The sequence below is a fragment of the Perca flavescens genome, chromosome 12 (assembly GCF_004354835.1).
Source record: "Perca flavescens isolate YP-PL-M2 chromosome 12, PFLA_1.0, whole genome shotgun sequence".
Taxonomy (NCBI): domain Eukaryota; kingdom Metazoa; phylum Chordata; class Actinopteri; order Perciformes; family Percidae; genus Perca; species Perca flavescens.
Genome location: NC_041342.1, coordinates 26,704,369 through 26,723,600, shown reverse-complemented (window position 1 = coordinate 26,723,600; position 19,232 = coordinate 26,704,369). Strand labels below are relative to the sequence as shown.

The window sequence follows — 19,232 nt, the reverse complement described above, 5'->3', positions numbered from 1 at the left end:
TATTACCAGGTTCATATAAAGCACATTGCAAGAGTAGACATGACATGACGACTTTCCCATATAAAGTAGCATTTTGGATAAGGCAATAAACTGTATGACACAGAACAATAACATTTGTTTAAAAAAAAAAAGTAAATACAGTACAGCTTTGCGTAGAGACCTTCGTCCCCTTTGTCACATAAGTATCATCAAGAGGAAAAGATGTAACAGTCCTACCTGACATGGGTCATCACAGGAGTCTCGCTCGCTTACTCCCTTAAAGACATGGTACAGTCCAAATATATGGCCCATCTCATGGATCATGGTGTTGTGGTGGCCCATGGTACCGAAGTAGGACGGGTTTAGCACCATCCCACCTGAGTACAAAAGATAAAGTTCACAGTATATATGCCTATTTTAGTCTTTTGATAATATATAAAATAAAGTAAATATAGTTTCAGTTTCTAATGAAAAGTTATGTGAGCCTTCACAAGGTTCAAATCTAAAATTGCTTTTACTCTTTTAAGCTCTTTTAAGACTGTAACACCTTCAACAGGCGAACAGGTTTAGTGCCCTTTGGGGCTATGGTTCCGTGCCTAAAAACATGAAACCGTGTTCAGATCTATTACCCATGTAGGATTGTTTTTTGAGAAAATTTCAGAAGCACCCAACAAAAACAACCGATAGCAAACAAATGTGATATTGCTGTCAAAGTCCAGATTATAACTACCAGCTGTGTGGTTATCCAACTCTAGTTGTACTCTGCCACAGAATTTCCAAAAGAGAAACAGACCTCCATTGTAAAAAGACTAAATACTGTGACATTTAAAACCAATTAGGAGTGAAGTAAAACTTTAGTATTTTAAACCATAAACAAGACAGAAAAGGAAACAGGATACAGTAAGGTGGCTACGGGTGCAATGGGCCATTTTTTTCTTACTTGAATATAAAGGAATGCTCTGCAGAAACCTTGTATTCACCATTTTCCCTCATTTTCCTAACAGCTGACACCTTTCACCAGTCTTAAAGGTGCTGTAGGTAGGATTGCGAAGATCCAGGACTTAGACTTCTCAGTCCCTACCCCCTTTCCGCTAAAGCCCAAAACGGTCTCCTAAGCCCCTCCCCCCACAAGTGAGAATGAATGTGTGTGCATGAGCCGTGATTGACACGCAGTTAGACACCCCCCCCCCTGATTGGAGCATCTGAACAGGGAGCTGTGGATTTTTGCAAATCGCACTACAGGCTGTAAGTCTTACCTACTGCACCTTTAACAGAAGAAGTTTCATGGCCTTGGAGCCAACCAATGCATTAAAATATACTAGTAAATATTTATTTTTTTACTAAATGCTACATTAAATGCTTCTATTAAGGTTTTCATATGAAGCTTAGAATTTCTGTCATCATATTCATGCCATCACTCTAAAAAAAATAAAGAAAAATCCATCCATCCATCTTCGTCCGCTTATCCGGTGTCGGGTCGCGGGGGGAGCAGCTCCAGCAGGGGACCCCAAACTTCCCTTTCCCGAGCAACATTAACCAGCTCCGACTGGGGGATCCCGAGGCGTTCCCAGGCCAGGTTGGAGATATAATCCCTCCACCTAGTCCTGGGTCTTCCCCGAGGCCTCCTCCCAGGTGGACGTGCCTGGAACACCTCCCTAGGGAGGCGCCCAGGGGGCATCTTTACCAGATGCCCGAACCACCTCAACTGGCTCCTTTCGACGCAAAGGAGCAGCGGCTCTACTCCGAGCTCCTCACGGATGACTGAGCTTCTCACCCTATCTCTAAGGGAGACGCCAGCCACCCTCCTGAGGAAACCCATTTCGGCCGCTTGTACCATGGATCTCGTTCTTTTGGTCATGACCCAGCCTTCATGACCATAGGTGAGGGTAGGAACAAAAACTGACCGGTAGATCGAGAGCTTTGCCTTCTGGCTAAGCTCTCTTTTCGTCACAATGGTGCGATAGATTGAATGCAATACCGCACCCGCTGCGCCGATTCTCCGACCAATCTCCCGCTCCATTATCCCCTCACTCGCGAACAAAACCAGGTCTGTCCAGAGTCTTCCCCCACCCCCTGACCCAACTCACCACCAGATGGTGATCGGTTGACAGCTCTGCCCCTCTCTTCACCCGAGTGTCCAAAACATACAGCCTCAGATCAGATGAAACGATTATGAAATCGATCATTGACCTTCGGCCTAGGGTGCTCTGGTACCAGGTACACTTATGAGCATCCCTATGTTCGAACATGGTGTTCGTTATAGACAATCCATGACTAGCACAGAAGTCCAACAACAAACAACCACTCTGGTTTAGATCAGGAGGCCGTTCCTCCCAATCACGCCTCCAGGTGTCTCCATCATTGCCCACGTGTGCGTTGAAGTCCCCCAGCAGAACAATGGAGTCCCCCACTGGAGCCCCATGCAGGACTCCAGTCAAGGTCTCCAAGAAGGCCGAATACTCCGAACTCCTGTTTGGTGCATATGCACAAACAACAGTCAGAGTTTACCCCCCCACAACCCGCAGGCGTGGGAGGCGACCCTCTCGTCCACCGGGTAAACTCCAACACAGCGCGCCAGCCGGAGGCTTGTGAGTATCCCCACACCCGCCCGGCGCCTCACACCCTGGGCAACTCCGGAGAAGAAAAGAGTCCAACCCCTATCCAGGAGTATGGTTCCAGAACCGAGACTGTGTGTAGAGGTAAGCCCCACCAGATCTAACCGGTAGCGCTCCACCTCCCGCACCAGTTCCGGCTCCTTCCCCCACAGAGAGGTGACGTTCCACGTCCCCAGAGCCAGCGTCTGCCGCCCGGGTCTGGTCCGTCGAGGCCCCTGACCTTCACTGCCACCCATGTGGCATCGCACCCGACCCCAACGGTTCCTCCCACAGGTGGTGGGCCCATGGGCTGGAGAAATGGGAGCCACGTAGCTTGTTCGGGCTGTGCCCGGCCGGGCTCCGTGGCAAACCCGGCCACCAGGCGCTCGCCGACGAGCCCGCCGTCTGGGCCTGGCTCCAGACGGGGGCCCCGGGCTTCCTCCGGGCAGGGTCACTCCATCTCTGCCTTGCTTATTCATTGGGGTTTTTGAACCATTCTTTGTCTGGCCCCTCACCTGAGACCACTTTGCCTTGGGAGACCCTACCAGGAGCACAAAGCTCCAGACAACACAGCCCTCAGGTTCACAGAGACACACAAACCTCTCCACCACGATAAGGTGATGGTTCACGGAGAAAAATCCTTAATTTTAATAGTCAAAAGTGAATCATAAGTATTTCTTTATTAAATCAACTTTCTTTAATAAATAGGCTTTAACTTGTCAGTTTTGTCAACATGTAGGCAGCAGGCTGATCCAATAAGGGCATTAAATAATGATAAAATGACTTTATCATTCTTTTATGAGCAGACAGACTCAAAAGAGGAATACAGTGGAACAATAGCATCTTTATCTTTATGTTTGAATTTGGTAGAAAGTTAGTCCATGCGCCATGGACAACAAGGTATGTGTTTTTGGTGTGGATCTGGACACAGGCTGTTTTTTATGTTTTTTTAACAGGGTAAGATAATGCATTTCAAGACATTTTGTACACTAAAAACACAAATTGAATTAGAAAATTAAAGACTAAATAAAAATACAAATCATTACCAACGTGTTCCAAATATAGCAATTTTAAAATCAGCTATGGTTTTGGGGCTTTGGTGAATTCTTATAAAAATGGCCTTTAAGTGGATAAACAGGTTTTCTGCAGCATGCTGATAATCGCAGAATCAAGAACAGACATGAAAGTTATTGGTTTTCTAATTAGAAACAGTGCATTCAGTGGTGAAGACAAAGAACAATAAAGACATTAAAATACGAAGACACTAAAAATACAGGGCCTCCGGAGACAACTAGTCATCCACTAACGTTTTTAAAAAGGGATAGATGCTGAGCAACTGAAACAAATGTCATGTGGGAGACATTCAGTAGAGAAGTAAATTCAACAGTTTCATTCAAAAATATAGCATCTACTCTGACAATAGAACTGGTAGCATCAAAGTATTCCTATTTAAATGAATAGCTATCTCTCAATCCCATTCATCTACAAAACAACATATTACGTTATATAATTATCAGTTATTATTTATTCTGAAGAAACAACAAGGGTGTCATTATCCCAAAATGGAATTATACCTTTTTAGAACAAAAGCTGGGCACAATAAAACCAGTGAAAAGTTTAACTCTAATGTTTTAACAGGGAGCTATTCAGTGTGTGCTCCCCATGCCTAAGCTGTCCAGCTCCTCTAGTGGTGGCATGAGACAATACATCTGAATATTCACAAATAAATAAATGAATTAATAAATAAAATCCAATAAAAATCTTTCCACTCTTTTCTATCAAAAAAGTAAAAAGAAGTAAAAACAACTCTTCTTTGCATCAAATTTTTTTTTTCTAAATCACTGTTGACAACTCATATGCTAAATGCTGGTGCTAATATATAAACTTAATTTTTGTTTAATAGTGAAGGTTTTGTTTCGATTATGCTGTGTGAGCATTTTTGACATTTCTTCATGCTATTTCTTGTAAACAAAAATGTCTTTGGAAGACAGCTGAAATGTATTTGTCCCAGTGAATTTAATGTGTGTATTGTGGACATAAAACTTCACCATAAAACAAATTCCAACATGACACAATTTCATACGATCAACCTTAAAAAACCTGGAGGACATTATACAACATCTGAAAACCTCCTCTTGTTGCCTTGATATTCTACCAACGGGTGTTTTCAAAAATGTTTCGAATTGTTTGGCTTCTGATCTTTTACAGATTGTAAACACATCTCTGCTCTCAGGTATCTTCTCACAGGCCCTGAAAACTGCAGTCATCAAGCCACTCCTAAAAAATAACAATCTAGACACGACACTAATGAGCAACTATAGGCCAATATCAAACCTTCCATTTTTAAGTAAAATCATAGAAAAAGTGGTTGTCCAACAACTCAACCTTTTCTTATCGCTAAACAACAGTTTTGATGCCTTCCAGTCAGGTTTTCGACCACACCACAGCACTGAGACAGCTATTGTTAAAGTCTTTAATGACATCCACTTGAACACAGATAGTGGCAAAATTTCAGTCTTAGTATTACTTGATCTCAGTGCTGCATTTGATACGGTAGACCATGACATATTGCTTGACCGATTGGAAAACTGGGTTGGTCTTTCTGGCTCAGTACTAAAGTGGTTTGAATTCTATTTAAAGAATAGGGACTACTTTGTGCCTATAGGTAATTATACATCTGAGCATACAAATATGACGTGCGGAGTTCCCCAAGGCTCAGTTCTGGGGCCTCTTCTGTTCAACATCTACATGCTTCCACTTGCTCAGATTATGGAAAACAACAAAATAAGTTACCATAGTTATGCGGATGACACACAAATTTACATAACCTTATCGCCAGGGAACTATAGCCCAATACAAAAATTAAATATGTGATTTCAACAGATTAATGATTGGATGTGCCAGAACATTCTTAAATTAAATGAAGAAAAAACGGAGGTGGTTGTTTTTGGAGCAAAAGAGGAACGATTGAAAGTCAACGCTCAGCTTCAAACGACAATGTTAAAAACAACAGACAAAGCAAGAAATCTTGGTGTAGTCATGGACTCAGACCTAAATTTTAAAAGCCACATTAACATAATTAAAAAATCTGCCTATTATCACCTTAAAAATATATCAAGGGTTAAAGGACTTATGTCTCAGCAGGATCTGGAAAAACTTGTCCATGCTTTTATCTTCAGTAGACTTGACTACTTTAACGGTGTCTTTACAGGTCTCCCTAAAAAATCAATCAGACAGCTGCAGCTGATTCAGAACGCTGCTGCTTGAGTCCTCACTAAAACCAAGAAAGTGGATCACATCACTCCAGTACTAAAGTCTCTACACTGGCTTCCAGTGCCTCAAAGAATTGATTTCAAAATACTTTTGCTGGTTTATAAATCACAAAACGGTTTAGGGCCAAAATACATTTCTGATCTGCTACTACATTATGACCCACCCAGACCTCTCAGATCGTCTGGGACAGGTCTACTTGCTGTCCCCAGAGTCAGAACTAAACAGGGGGAAGCAGTGTTCAGTTTTTATGCTCCACATATTTGGAACAAACTCCCAGAAACCTGTAGGTCCGCTGCAACTCTCAGTTCTTTTAAATCTAAGCTAAAGACCTATCTTTTTGATGTTGCTTTTCTTTAAATAATCTATTTTATTAACTTTAATTTCTTATACTGCACTGTAACTTTTATTCTTGTACTGCACTATCAATTTTATTCTTGTCTTTTAATGTTTTTAATTTGTTTATTATTGTTTTTTAATTGTTTTCTAACTGCTCTTTAATGTTTTATGTAAAGCACTTTGAATTGCCCTGTTGCTGAAATGTGTTATACAAATAAAGCTGCCTTGCCTTGCCTTGCCTTACCTGCATGTTTTGCCTATAAGGTTGAAGCAAACAATTGAGCCAGTTATGATTTTAATTCCTCAATTATCAATTTAGTCTATTGTTATTTTTAAATTTCTAAATAAAAAATGACAAGCAGAACTTACCAGAGCTCAAAGTGAAAATAAAATCTAAACAAAACTGAGTATTTAAACTGACCTTCAAACAAAATTCATAAGTATTAAATTCCTAATTATATAAACTAAATTAAAGCAGAAATTTCAATGGATTAAACGATTAATAATCAATTAATTGTCAATCGTAACATCAATCGACTAATCATTTCATCACTAATTTGTGTAGGGTAATATGTTTATTTAAGTTTTTTTTAAATAAAACAAGACAAAGCTTGAATGTGCTATTTCTTTAAGTATCCACTTTACTAAGTATACTCAACTGGTAGTGAACAGACAGATTTTTGATGCAGGGATTCACAAGGTGATGGAAATGAAACAGTATTTACATGGCCCTGTAACAAACAAAATGCATGAAACAGTATTTCATGCATTTTGTTTGTTACAGGGCCATGTAAATTCTTCCAGTGAGACATGTTCTTAAAATGGTAAATGCTTTCACTGGAGGTACCTCCCATGTGTCTCACTACATTGTACTAGCAAAAGAAAAGTGCATAAATAAAAGAACAGCTGGCACGTGGGCATGGGTGGCAACAATGGTACAGAGCCCACAATGGTCAGGTCAATTTTATTTATTCACCATCTGTACAGCACCCTCTGTCTTTTTCGACCCTTTCTTAGGATAAGGAAAAACTCCCCAAAAAAGTCTTGTAACAAGCCCACACTACTTGTGTTTGTTTGTTTGTTTGTTTGGCTGTTGTTGGGTTGATAAGCCTTTTCCAGTGGAAAGGGGCCTAATGATTAGAAGAGGAAAGAGGCAATGTGCCGGGAAAATCTCTGCCAGCTCCAATTGCTCTCCCGATCTCGTTTGGATACCACCAAAGTAGACAACAAAGAATGGAGGGCAAGTAAAGAGATGAAGGGATGGATAATCACAGAAAGAGAAACAGGATAAAATGAAGACAAAAATAATGTCAAATTGGTAAAGGAGGAGAGAAGAAAAAGAAAGAAAAAGATAGATAACAGATTAAAATACAAATGGTTAGATGTAATCTAACTTACCTTGGTGGGTTAGAGCCTCCTTTGCCCATGGCCAGGTTGCAGCTCCTGCCAGTTCTTCACGCACCGAGTTGCTGGCAAAGAAAACATTGAGTGTGTCCGTGCCGCTCAGGTGTAGCTCCTCCTTTAGCTCTTTCACACTCATATAGGCCCTGCAGAAATTAAAAAAGAGAAAACGTGAAAATATTAGACATAGAATACTATTATGATAATTCCCAAGGTCCATATTGTAAAAAGTTAGAGTTCCATATATTTTTTTTATTATAAAGCAGGTTGAGGTTGCAATATAAATACTCAACACGTTGTCACTCCCAACTCGTAAAATACGGACGCTTGGACAGTGTCTCTCAGTGTCAGATGCGATCCAAGTACCCCTCAGCGTGTGTATGGAACGCACCGGGCAGAGCAGCAGCTCCACGGTGTGTGAAGATGACATAGTATTAACAGAGACAACGGTAGCTAGTAGTAGTACTAAAGGAGACTTTTAGTGTCAATAACAACGCCAAAGGCACCTGACCAAGCGTCCAAATTTTACGTGAAGGGAGTGAGAATGTGTTGAAATACTGTGAAAGTATCACAACACTCAATCAATAGAGAAATGCACACAGGCGTTCTCAGAAACGGTGTATACAACTATAATATATATTGGTAGAAAGTGCTGATACAGAGTTCTGTTACAGTCATTCCCTGACTGCAATGATGGTGCAGAAACAAGGGGTCTCTGCAGTACCAGAAGACCTGGAAACACTGACCAATCAGAGCAGACGGGGCTTTTTAGGGAGGGGGCTTAAAAAGATAGGCGCTAAAACGGAGTGTAAAATATGTTTTTTTAACATTAAAGCATGTAAACATTCGAGTAGAAACCCAGAATATATTGTATGATCCTGAAAATGGGCCATAATATGGGACCTTTAAGTTCTAGTGTACATTTACACAGGTGTAATATACATAACAGTTAATACAGAATATTAATTTATATGAAAAAAATTTATGCCATAAGCATGCATGAAAGTAAAAAAAAGTAAATCCAAAATTATCCGTGTCCCTTTTCAATCATTATTATGGACCAAGGTGCACACTACAAAAGTAAAACCTTGTAGCTCTAAACTTTGAGTAATGTGACCATATATCCAAATGTAAACCTACTGTTTTGAGCTTAACAGGAGCTATTTTCCTTTATTACTTTTCAAATAAAGATGGTGGGCCAATTGGAAAGTGAGAACTTTATGAATATGTGGTTACTGTCACTGTTCTGAAAATAAATCTGGCCATATACCGTAACCTACACCATGTATCTACAGACAGAAGCTAAATGTGCTACATACAGTATTTAAACATAGCATAACATCATGCTAAAGTGTTCTGCATTCTTATTACTAAAACAGATAAGTGAAATAATTAGCAAATTTCCCAAAACATAGCATAAGAAATGTTTCAACATTTTTGAAAATACACCTGCTGACTACCGGAAGTTGAAAGAGTTTGAGAGCTTTTCAGGACGTATTTAGCCTAGCTTAGCACTCGTAGTGGAGGAAATTGCTAGCATAATTTATGAGAGAAAATTACAGCTCCAAAACTGTACCTTGTTAACTAGCAAGCTAGCCATCAAACATCCACAAGTCACAGCTGTTTTTTTCCTCAGAGTTAGCTAGGAAAGTTTGCTAAGCTACCAACTTCACAAACAAAACAGGACAACTGGGGTGCTGCATGCCGTAACATAGTTAGCTACTCAGTCGGTAGGTCTACGCTCCAGTCCGCACAGTTAGCTTACCCACAGACCCCAGTTTTCTTCTTACCACATGAGTTAGCTAAAGGTCCTACGCAGCCATTGCCCCCTCACACAGGTGTTTTCACTTATGTAGCTTGATTAGACCTCTTCTCAGGACACTTTAGGCACTTTTAGACTGTGATTGATTAGCATCTCCTGTTCGTTTTGTTGCTCCTCTTACAGATGGTTTTAAGTATGTTGCGTTGTGTAATTTAAATTACTACAAGTTTAAGTTAACCATTAAATACAGTAGGCTACAGTATAAAGGGCTGCAATGTGTAAATATTACAGCTTTTGAGTTAGGCTGGCTAACTTCCAGGGGAAAACATGCTAGCTGTTATGCTAAAATAAGCTAAAAATGACTACCAGATGCAAATAGATTACCTGATCTTAACACATATATCACATTATTCAAATAAACACGTGTACTTTACAAAATATTAAAATATTCCTTCAATCAGACAAGTGAGACATAATTTATGCTCAAGGTAATGCAATTTAGTCCTGTGAGAGTGAATTTAGTAATATGCATTCTCTGTGAGCATCTCTTTAGCAGAAGGCAGTTTGCTTCAATCCATCAACATCTTTTTCTGCCCCGTATGTAGCCTTCTAATCATAATTGTTTGAATTGGTCAGGGTACTTCAAACCACCACCCCCACCTCTTTCTCTCTCTGACTGTGATGAATTACCCTGGAGGCACTTTGATGTGTGAAGCAGACTTTGTTTTCCCTGGCTGATTTGATGTCACATGTAATTTGCTTTCATAGCTGGAAATATTTTGCACCCATCACCATTAGGCCTTATTGGGTCTGAGAGCCTTGCAGTGGGGTTTCACTAGCCGCCCAATTTGTGGATGCCAGTTAAGGCTTTTAGCTGAGCCTACTATGGTTTCTGCTTGATAAAAAAATAGTAATCTGGTTGTCAGTATATGGGACACAGCCTACTGTATTTGCTTTATGTACGGGGTTGCAACAGTGCCAAGTCATCTAGTGGTGCATCATCCAAAAAAATAAATTTTGTGAAATGTATGAATCATATATAATTTTATTTGTGAAGTCTTGTTTTCTTTCATCTCACACAGGCAAGTCTTTGGATGTAAGTGTTTTTCAATGATTATAACATAATGGATTATTGTATCATGTTGTATGTCAAGCAGGGAGGTTTTATGTAATTGATCAAGTTCAGCTGTGGGGCTAACTTTGTTAAGAGAGAGAGAGAGAGAGAGAGAGAGACCCGAGCACATATCTTCGTTAATCACCACCAGAACCAGACCATTTGTGTGTGCGCAGAGAGAGAGAGAGAGACCCGAGGTGGTACTCCTAACTTACAGATTTATAACGTTGCAGATTCAGAATTTAATCATAAAATATCACAATGAAAATGTGGAGTAATCAAACATTAGCATCATGGACTCATGGCAGTGTGCTACACACCGGCCCGTTACGAGAGCTAAACAGCACATATCTGCGATCATCAACCACTGGAACCTGTGTGTGTGTGTGTGTGTGTGTGTGTGTGTGTGTGTGTGCGTGAGAGAGAGAGAGAGAGAGAGAGAGAGAGAGAGAGAGAGAGAGAGAGAGAGACGGTGTAGAGTGAGTCACGACACAAACAGGTGCTCAGTAAGTTTTTGCATGCAGTGTGAGAGGGGGAGTGGCCAGCGGCTAGAGCGGCAAAAGCCAATGTGTGCTTCTTTTACCTATATATTTAACGGTATCTTTTGCGTTTCTTATCCAAACAACGTCAAACTTGTCATTGCACTTACTCGTGCCCGTAGCAAGACACCTGTCAAGTTTGAAATCCATCGGACTAACGGTTCGAGAGATATGCGCTTAACACCCACACACACACACACACACACACACACACACAAAGACAGACAGACGTTCCTGCAATTTATAGATAGAGGTTGGTTTCTTATAAAGAAGTTAAGGGTTATGCTTTTGCTCAAGCTTAGCTGTAGGGCTGAATTTAAAAAAAACATTGCTTAACCATGCTTCAATCTTAAAAACTTAGAAAGTGCTCATTTTATTAAAATATAATTTATATAATTCCTCATTAAAAATACTTCAGCTTTGGCTAAGTGCTGCTTACATTGTTCCTACAGCCTGAAGGATAGACCGGTGAGCTTGTGACTGTAAAATCTCAGCTTTCAGCTGGGAAAAATATAGATGAATTAAATAAGAAGCAGTAATCCCCATTCTCACATACACTACTTTCAATCTACCATTAAGTGAGGCAATTCGCCTCTAAGGTGTTACTCAGCATCCAGAGTCCTTCTTGTGTGTAATCCTCCCCCTAATGCAGTCCATCCCAGAGTGCATGTGTTAAACTGTAAATAAGAATGTTTTCTCAGGCACTTTGCCTGACTAAATAAGGTTTGAGATGTAAGATGCTTCAGGGAAGGCTCTCACTACATTACTGAAGCTCAGTACAGCTGAGGCTGCATGCAGTATCCATCACCCGCGGCTGTACAATTACAAGTGACAGAAAGTTGACCATTAAAAAGTTGACTCTTCGACTTCTGAGACTCAGAGGATGCCTTAATGGAAGTCTAGGGCACAACCTGGCAAAAAATGGCTCTACATGACTTAAGTGAAAACCATGGTTATGAATTAACAAAATTACCATTTGTGGGCAAGTCAAACACTGCGTGAATCAACAGCAGTCAGCATTAGCAATGTCACCATGTAAAACTGTAGATGTGTGTCCACTTTAAATATTATTGTTGACAAGTCAGTTACTTTGAGCCGTCAAGCTTATTTTATGGTTCTGCGGAGGCTCCACGCAGAGCTTTCGCCGTAGCCTACGTAAGTGGCCTGATGTTTATACTTGCGTGCGTGCGCTGGTGTGTGCGTCGAGCTGGCGTGTGTGTGTGTGTGTGTGTGTGTGTGTGTGTGTGTGTGTGTGTGTGTGTGTGTGTGTGTGTGTGTGTGTGGAGTGGGTGATAGAGTGAGGGAGAAGTGAGAGAGTGACGGCGATTAGGCTCGGAGCGAGTACCGACTCTAGAGCCATGGTGAGAGAAACAAAGTGTCTCCCATTTGTTTTCTGACCAAGGTGGAAAATCTGTAGCAGGAAAAGTTAACCCTTTACTTGATAAATGTTGTTTATGGAGAAAGAGAACCAGGAAATGAGTCGGAGGGGAAAATGCAACGCTACCAAGCTACGGCCGAGCAACGAGGACCTGTAGTTAAATTTTTTGAGAGGTCTGCAGGGGGACGCCGTCGATTCGACGCAGAAGCATAAAACGGCCTTCAAAAATCAGAAGACAGACTCTAAAAATATCACACCAACAGCAGTTACATTTTTTTGTATATTATATAATTTACTGTGCACTTTACTTGTGTTGCCTCTCCGGTAATCATCACCTTATCGTGGTGGAGAGGTTTTTGTGTCCCTATGAACCTGAGGGCTGTGTTGTCTGGAGTTGTGTGCTCCTGGTAGGGTCTCCCAAGGCAAAGTGGTCTCAGGTGAGGGGCCAGACAAAGAATGGTTCAAAAACCCTATGAGCCAACGAGGAAGAGGTGAAGTTACCCTGCCCGGAGGAAGCCCGGGGCCCCCGTCTGGAGCCAGGCCCAGATGGCAGGCTCGTCAGCGAGCGCCTGGTGGCCGGGTTTGCCACAGAGCCCGGTCGGGCCCAGCCCGAAGAAGCAACGTGGCAACTCCCTCTCCATCCCATGGGCCCACCACCTGTGGGAGGAATCGCTGGGGTCGGGTGCGCTGCCACATGGGTGGTAGTGAAGGTCAGGGGCCTCGACGGACCAGACCTGGGCAGCAGACGCTGGCTCTGGGGACGTGGAATGTCACCTCTCTGTGGGGGAAGGAGCCGGAGCTTGTGCGGGAGGTGGAGCGCTACCGGTTAGATCTGGTGGGGCTTACCTCTACGCACAGTCTCGGATCTGGAACCATACTCCTGGATAGGGGTTGGACTCTTTTCTTCTCCGGAGTTGCCCAGGGTGCGAGGCAACGGGCGGGAATGGCCCACACAAGCCCCCGGCTGAGCGCCGCTACGTTGGAGTTTACCCCGGTGGACGAGAGGGTTGCCTCCCTACGCCTGCGGGTTGTGGGGGGCAAAACTCTGACTGTTGTTTGTGCATATGCACCAAACAAGAGTTTGGAGTATTCGGCCTTCTTGGAGACCTTGAGTGGAGTCCTGTATGGGGCTCCAGTGGGGGACTCCATAGTTCTGCTGGGGGACTTCAATGCACACGTGGGCAATGATGGAGACACATGATGCGTGATTGGGAGGAACGGCCTCCCTGATCTAAACCGGAGTGGTTGTTTGTTGTTGGACTTCTGTGCTAGTCATGGATTGTCTATAACGAACACCATGTTCGAACATAGGGATGCTCGTAAGTGTACTTGGTACCAGAGCACCCTAGGCCAAAGGTCAATGATCGATTTTATAATCGTTTCATCTGATCTGAGGCCGTGTGTTTTGGACACTCGGGTGAGGAGAGGGGCGGAGCTGTCAACTGATCACCATCTGGTGGTGAGTTGGGTCAGGGGGTGGGGGAAGACTCTGGACAGACCTGGTAAGCCGATACGGGTAGTGCGGGTAAATTGGGAACGTCTGGAGGAGGCCCCTGTCCGACAGACTTTCAACTCACACCTCCGGCGGAGCTTTTCGTGCATCCCTGTGGAGGCCGGGGGCATTGAACCCGAGTGGACAATGTTCAAAGTTTCCATTGCTGAAGCGGCGGCTAGGAGCTGTGGTCTTAGGGTCTTAGGTGCCTCAAGGGGCGGTAACCCACAAACACCGTGATGGACACCGGTGGTCAGGGAAACTGTCCGACTGAACAAGGAGTCTTTTCGGGATATGTTATCCCAGAGGACTCCGGAGGCAGTTGCAAGGTACCGAGGGGCCCGAAGGGCTGCAGCCTCTGCCGTGAAAGAGGCAAAGCAGCGGGTGTGGGAGAAGTTCGGAGAAGACATGGAGAAGGACTTTTGGTCGGCACCAAGGTGCTTCTGGAAAACCGTTTGCCACCTCAGGAGGGGGAAGCGGAGAACCATCCAAGCTGTGTACAGTAAGGATGGGACGCTGTTGACCTCAACTGAGGAGGTAATAGGGCGGTGGAAGGAGCACTTTGAGGAACTCCTAAATCCGACTAATACGCCCTCTATGGTAGAGGCAGAGCTGGAGGATGATGGGGAATTGTCGTCAATTTCCCTGGTGGACGTTGCTGAGGTAATTAAACAACTCAGTGGCAAAGCCCCAGGGATTGATGAGATCCGTCCAGAAATGCTTAACCCTTCGGAGTCTTGGGCTATTTTGGCCGTTTTTGAGTACTTTTTATTTTATTTATTTTGCAACATAAACAAATGTTTAACATACCAATGTTTGGTATCTTTCTTTTCAGCACAAGATCACCTATATGACATGATAATTAGTTTTTCACTTTAATGTACTGTTTCAACATACTGGACCCAAAAACACACAAAAAACACAAAATCCGATTTGAAAAATTATAGTTTTTTTAATATAAAACACATACATACATGCCCAACCAAGCATTTTTAAAAGTTTGTAATGTAAACACAAGTTGTACATATCAACACATAAAGGTAAAATTCAGATATAATCAAGATATATACAAAAAAAATATGATTTACAAAAAAAAAGCGGGTGTAGCCATAGGCTTTTTTTTTTTTTTTAGCTTTGCCACTCTTGAAAACAGTTTATGCACACAATTATACAGAGAGCTACATTAAATGCCTTGCATTCTCAGAGTATGAGGGTTCCCAAATAGTGCAAATACAACATAGAAAAAGGTAAAATTGAGATAAAATCAATCTATATACAGCAAAAAGCAGGTGTGGCAATAGGCGTTTTTTCTTTTCTTTTTTGCTTAGACTTTGTTTTTGCATGGTATCCATGGAAAAGTATAGCTGGAACAGGTCCATTGGTGAGTGTACTGAATGCATATTCACCTGGGCTTCTGGTGTTCTGCAGGGCATGAACCTACTGGTTTGTGGGGCAGTATCAGGATCACTCTCTGTTTTCCAGGGCTCAGAGCTGTGGTGTGGCTGTCCAGACTTGGCTGGAGATCTTGACCTGGTTTGACTCTTCCTTCCACCCCCTCTCTGTGTAGGCCTGTCTGCTTGTTGTCAGGGTTGTAGATAGCCCAGGCTGCTCATCATCTCTGTACATTTCAAGACATATTGTACATCAAAAGTTAAAGATGTTCATTGGCACATATGCACAACAATTACAGTGAAGCAGTCATTGGCAATGAAATTGTTGTTCACACAACCCCCCCACACACACAAATATACACAGACACACACACACACACACACAGACAGACAGACACACCACACACACACACACACACACACACACACACATATATATACACACACACAGAAAGACAGACAGACAGAGACACAGACACATATATACACACACACACACACATATACACACACAGAGACACATATACACACAGAGACAAAGACACAGACACACACACACACATATGCATATATATATATATATATATATATATATATATGTATGTATGTAATGGCAAAATTACATTTAAGCACAATTCCTTATATTTTTATGTTTTATTTTGACTTTACTGCTCTCACAAATGCTGAAAGAGTCTATCTCATTCCCACATGCAGATTTTGATTCTAACTTTGTGAGACATGCAGTCTGGAACATTATGTGAGCACTGTTAGCCTGAACCGATAAAGGTACAAGGTCACCCTAAAACTATCTCTAGTTTTCTCATGCCAGTTAAGATGTAACAGGGGGGTGAAAGTCATACAGGGAGGAGAAGGTGAGATGACTCCAAGATGTCTCTTGCATTTCTCTGATTGTCTTCATGTGTATCAGATTGCCTGTCAAAATTGTAGCGTCATACTAAGCCAAGTGCGTATGTGCTGTCACTCTGAAGATGCATAAAAGCCTCGTGTTTCTGTTCACTCATTTGAGAAACTGACTCCACGCTGGGCTGCGGCCTTTTGTGAAATCATGTTGATCCTATTTGCAAATATATCTTTTTTAATAAAATACAAAAACCCAACTTGGTTTTAGTCTCAGTCTGTCTTATTTGTTTCAATTTACTAAACTCTGAAATTTCCCACCCTGCTGCAAAGGAAACTTCCATAACAATATATATATATATATATATATATATATATATATATATATATATACATGCACACATATATATATATATACACACACACACACACACACACACACACACACACGCACAGAGACACAGACACATATATACACACAGAAACACATATATATACACACAGAGACACATATATATATATAGAGACACAGACACATATATCTACTAATCGGTCGTTTTGGTCTTAGTCGACTAAGATTTCTTTAGTCGATTAGTCATTTTTTATGCTTATTCATGCTTAATTACTTATTTCCAAGAAACTTCTGAGGACATTTATGGTAAACACAAGATTTAAAGTGGTGCTTTTGCAGGATTAATTGTGGAGAAACTCAGTTTTACAGATTAATTAACTACATTTATATTGTGCTTTTCTAGTCTTAACCACCTCTCAAAGTGCACAGCTCTCTCAATTAAATTAACTAATCGATTAGTCGACAAAATCGTATAAGTGTTAGTCGACTAAGAATTTCTTTAGTCGAGGACAGCCCTAATATACACAGAGACACACACACACACACACACACACACACACACACACACACACACACACACACACACACACACAAAAAAAGCTAAAAGAAAGCAATAAATGTTCACAAAAAGTTTGTCTCACCTCTTGTTGTGAACCACAAAAGCCAAGTCGTCAATCTCATCGTCGCCACTTTCCGATTCCGACGATGAAATGTAAACGGCGTCCTGGTCATCCATTCGATAGAACAAGTCAAGGGCTTGTTCAAACGAAAACATTTGCTTCATTTTCCTTCCGCAAAAAACTCTAAATCAACTCCTAAACTATCTACACTACTCCTAAACTACTTTCAAAATCTACTCAAACTCTTCCAAAAACTAGCAATAATATCTCTTTCGCTCTCTAATATGTCTCTATTTGTCTACTCCGTCAATCTCCCGCCTTTCAATTTCGCTTCTTTGCCGTTAGCTCCTCCTCCCCTCCCCTCCCCTCCCTAAAATGTGCAGCCTGAAGAGCAGAGTCAGCAGATTCAGACATTTTTCTCCGTTTTCGTTTATGACAAAAACCGACGAAGTTATTAGAATAAATGCAACGCCTGCCGCATCTCATCTTGCGTTCTTTTAAGAATGCGTCAATATTTTCAATATTTTTTTATATAAAGTTTAAATGATCATATCTCCATTTTTACTTGGTCTATCAACATAAAACAAAAACTAGAATGGAGTTTCAAGCCTGCACTTTCAACAGAAGTGGACGGCAGTGCTCAACGTGACTTTGTTTTTATGCTTCAACGTCTTAAACTGGTCATGTGACTTGATCACGCCGGCGTGATCGGCGACCCAGAAGGGTTAAGGCTCTGGGTGTGGAGGGGTTGTCTTGGTTGACACGCCTCTTTAACATTGCGTGGAAGTCTGGGACTGTGCCTAAGGAGTGGCAGACCGGGGTGGTGGTTCCCCTTTTCAAAATGGGGGACCAGAGGGTGTGTGCCAATTACAGGGGTATCACACTTCTCAGCCTCCCTGGTAAAGTCTACTCCAAGGTGCTGGAAAGGAGGGTTCGGTCGATAGTCGAACCTCAGGTTGAGGAGGAACAATGCGGATTCCGTCCTGGTCATGGAACTACGGACCAGATCTTTACTCTCGCAAGGATCCTGGAGGGAGCCTGGGAGTATGCCCAACCAGTCTACATGTGTTTTGTGGATCTGGAGAAGGCGTATGACCGGGTCCCCTGGGAGATACTGTGGGAGTATGGGGTGAGGGGGTCCCTTCTCAGGGCCATCCAATCTCTGTACAACCAAAGCGAGAGCTGTGTCCGGGTTCTCGGCAGTAAGTCGGACTCGTTTCAGGTGAGGGTTGGCCTCCGCCAGGGCTGCGCTTTGTCACCAATCCTGTTTGTAGTATTTATGGACAGGATATCGAGGCGTAGTCGGGGTGGAGAGGGGTTGCAGTTCGGTGGGCTGGGGATCTCATCGCTGCTCTTTGCAGATGATGTGGTCCTGATGGCATCATCAGCCTGTGACCTTCAGCACTCACTGGATCGGTTCGCAGCCGAGTGTGAAGCGGTTGGGATGAGGATCAGCACCTCTAAATCGGAGGCCATGGTTCTCAGCAGGAAACCGATGGAGTGCCTTCTTCAGGTAGGGAATGAGTCCTTACCCCAAGTGAACCCTAGCAACCCATATAGCCATCAAATGCACATTTAAGACCCTTCAATGGAGTTCCCTTCAGGCTGGAAAGATGATTAAGTCAGCTGGAGCTTTTTTAACCAACTATGCAACTATTGTTAGCTTAATAAGCAAGATACAGCTGATAAAATCTGCCAGCGACAGTTCACCCGGCAAAACCGGTGGTTGCACGCTAGAAATGAGAAGCTGATTTTGACTACCTTTTCTCAAAAATCAAGAACCCATTGTTCCAGAATTTAATGGTAAATATGCCACCATTATGCTTCTAAACTGCATAAGTGTGATGCAATAACGGAAAGCTTGCCATGTTTAGCAACAGTAATTAAGGGAGGTGGGGCTTAGCAAATGGTCGGTTACAATATATTGACTTGCATGACCTTGCATGTGGCAAACGCTCACTAGCATAGAAAGCATGAGGCAGGCAACATCCATGGCTCAATTGTAAGTAGGCCTATGTTGAGAATCAACAATCTCATTCAGATGCAGAGTTACTGTTCTGGGAAACATTGCAGTTACGTTTTTATTAGTGAATAAAACATGACCGCAATAAAACTTGAGATTCACGTGCACGTAAAGCATTAA

The 19,232-nt window shown here is 42.3% G+C and overlaps 1 protein-coding gene across 1 annotated transcript in view; it reads right to left on the bottom strand.

Annotated features, from left to right (window-relative positions):
• Positions 1 to 19,232, bottom strand: part of pappa2 (pappalysin 2) — a 98,474-nt gene that overhangs the window by 62,358 nt on the left and 16,884 nt on the right. Inside the window, exons 6-7 of the mRNA XM_028593758.1 lie at positions 7,581 to 7,729; positions 217 to 356 (exon numbers count right to left, since the gene is read on the bottom strand). Coding sequence (XP_028449559.1) covers positions 217 to 356; positions 7,581 to 7,729 — 289 coding nt within the window. The remainder of the gene's footprint in view (positions 1 to 216; positions 357 to 7,580; positions 7,730 to 19,232) is intronic.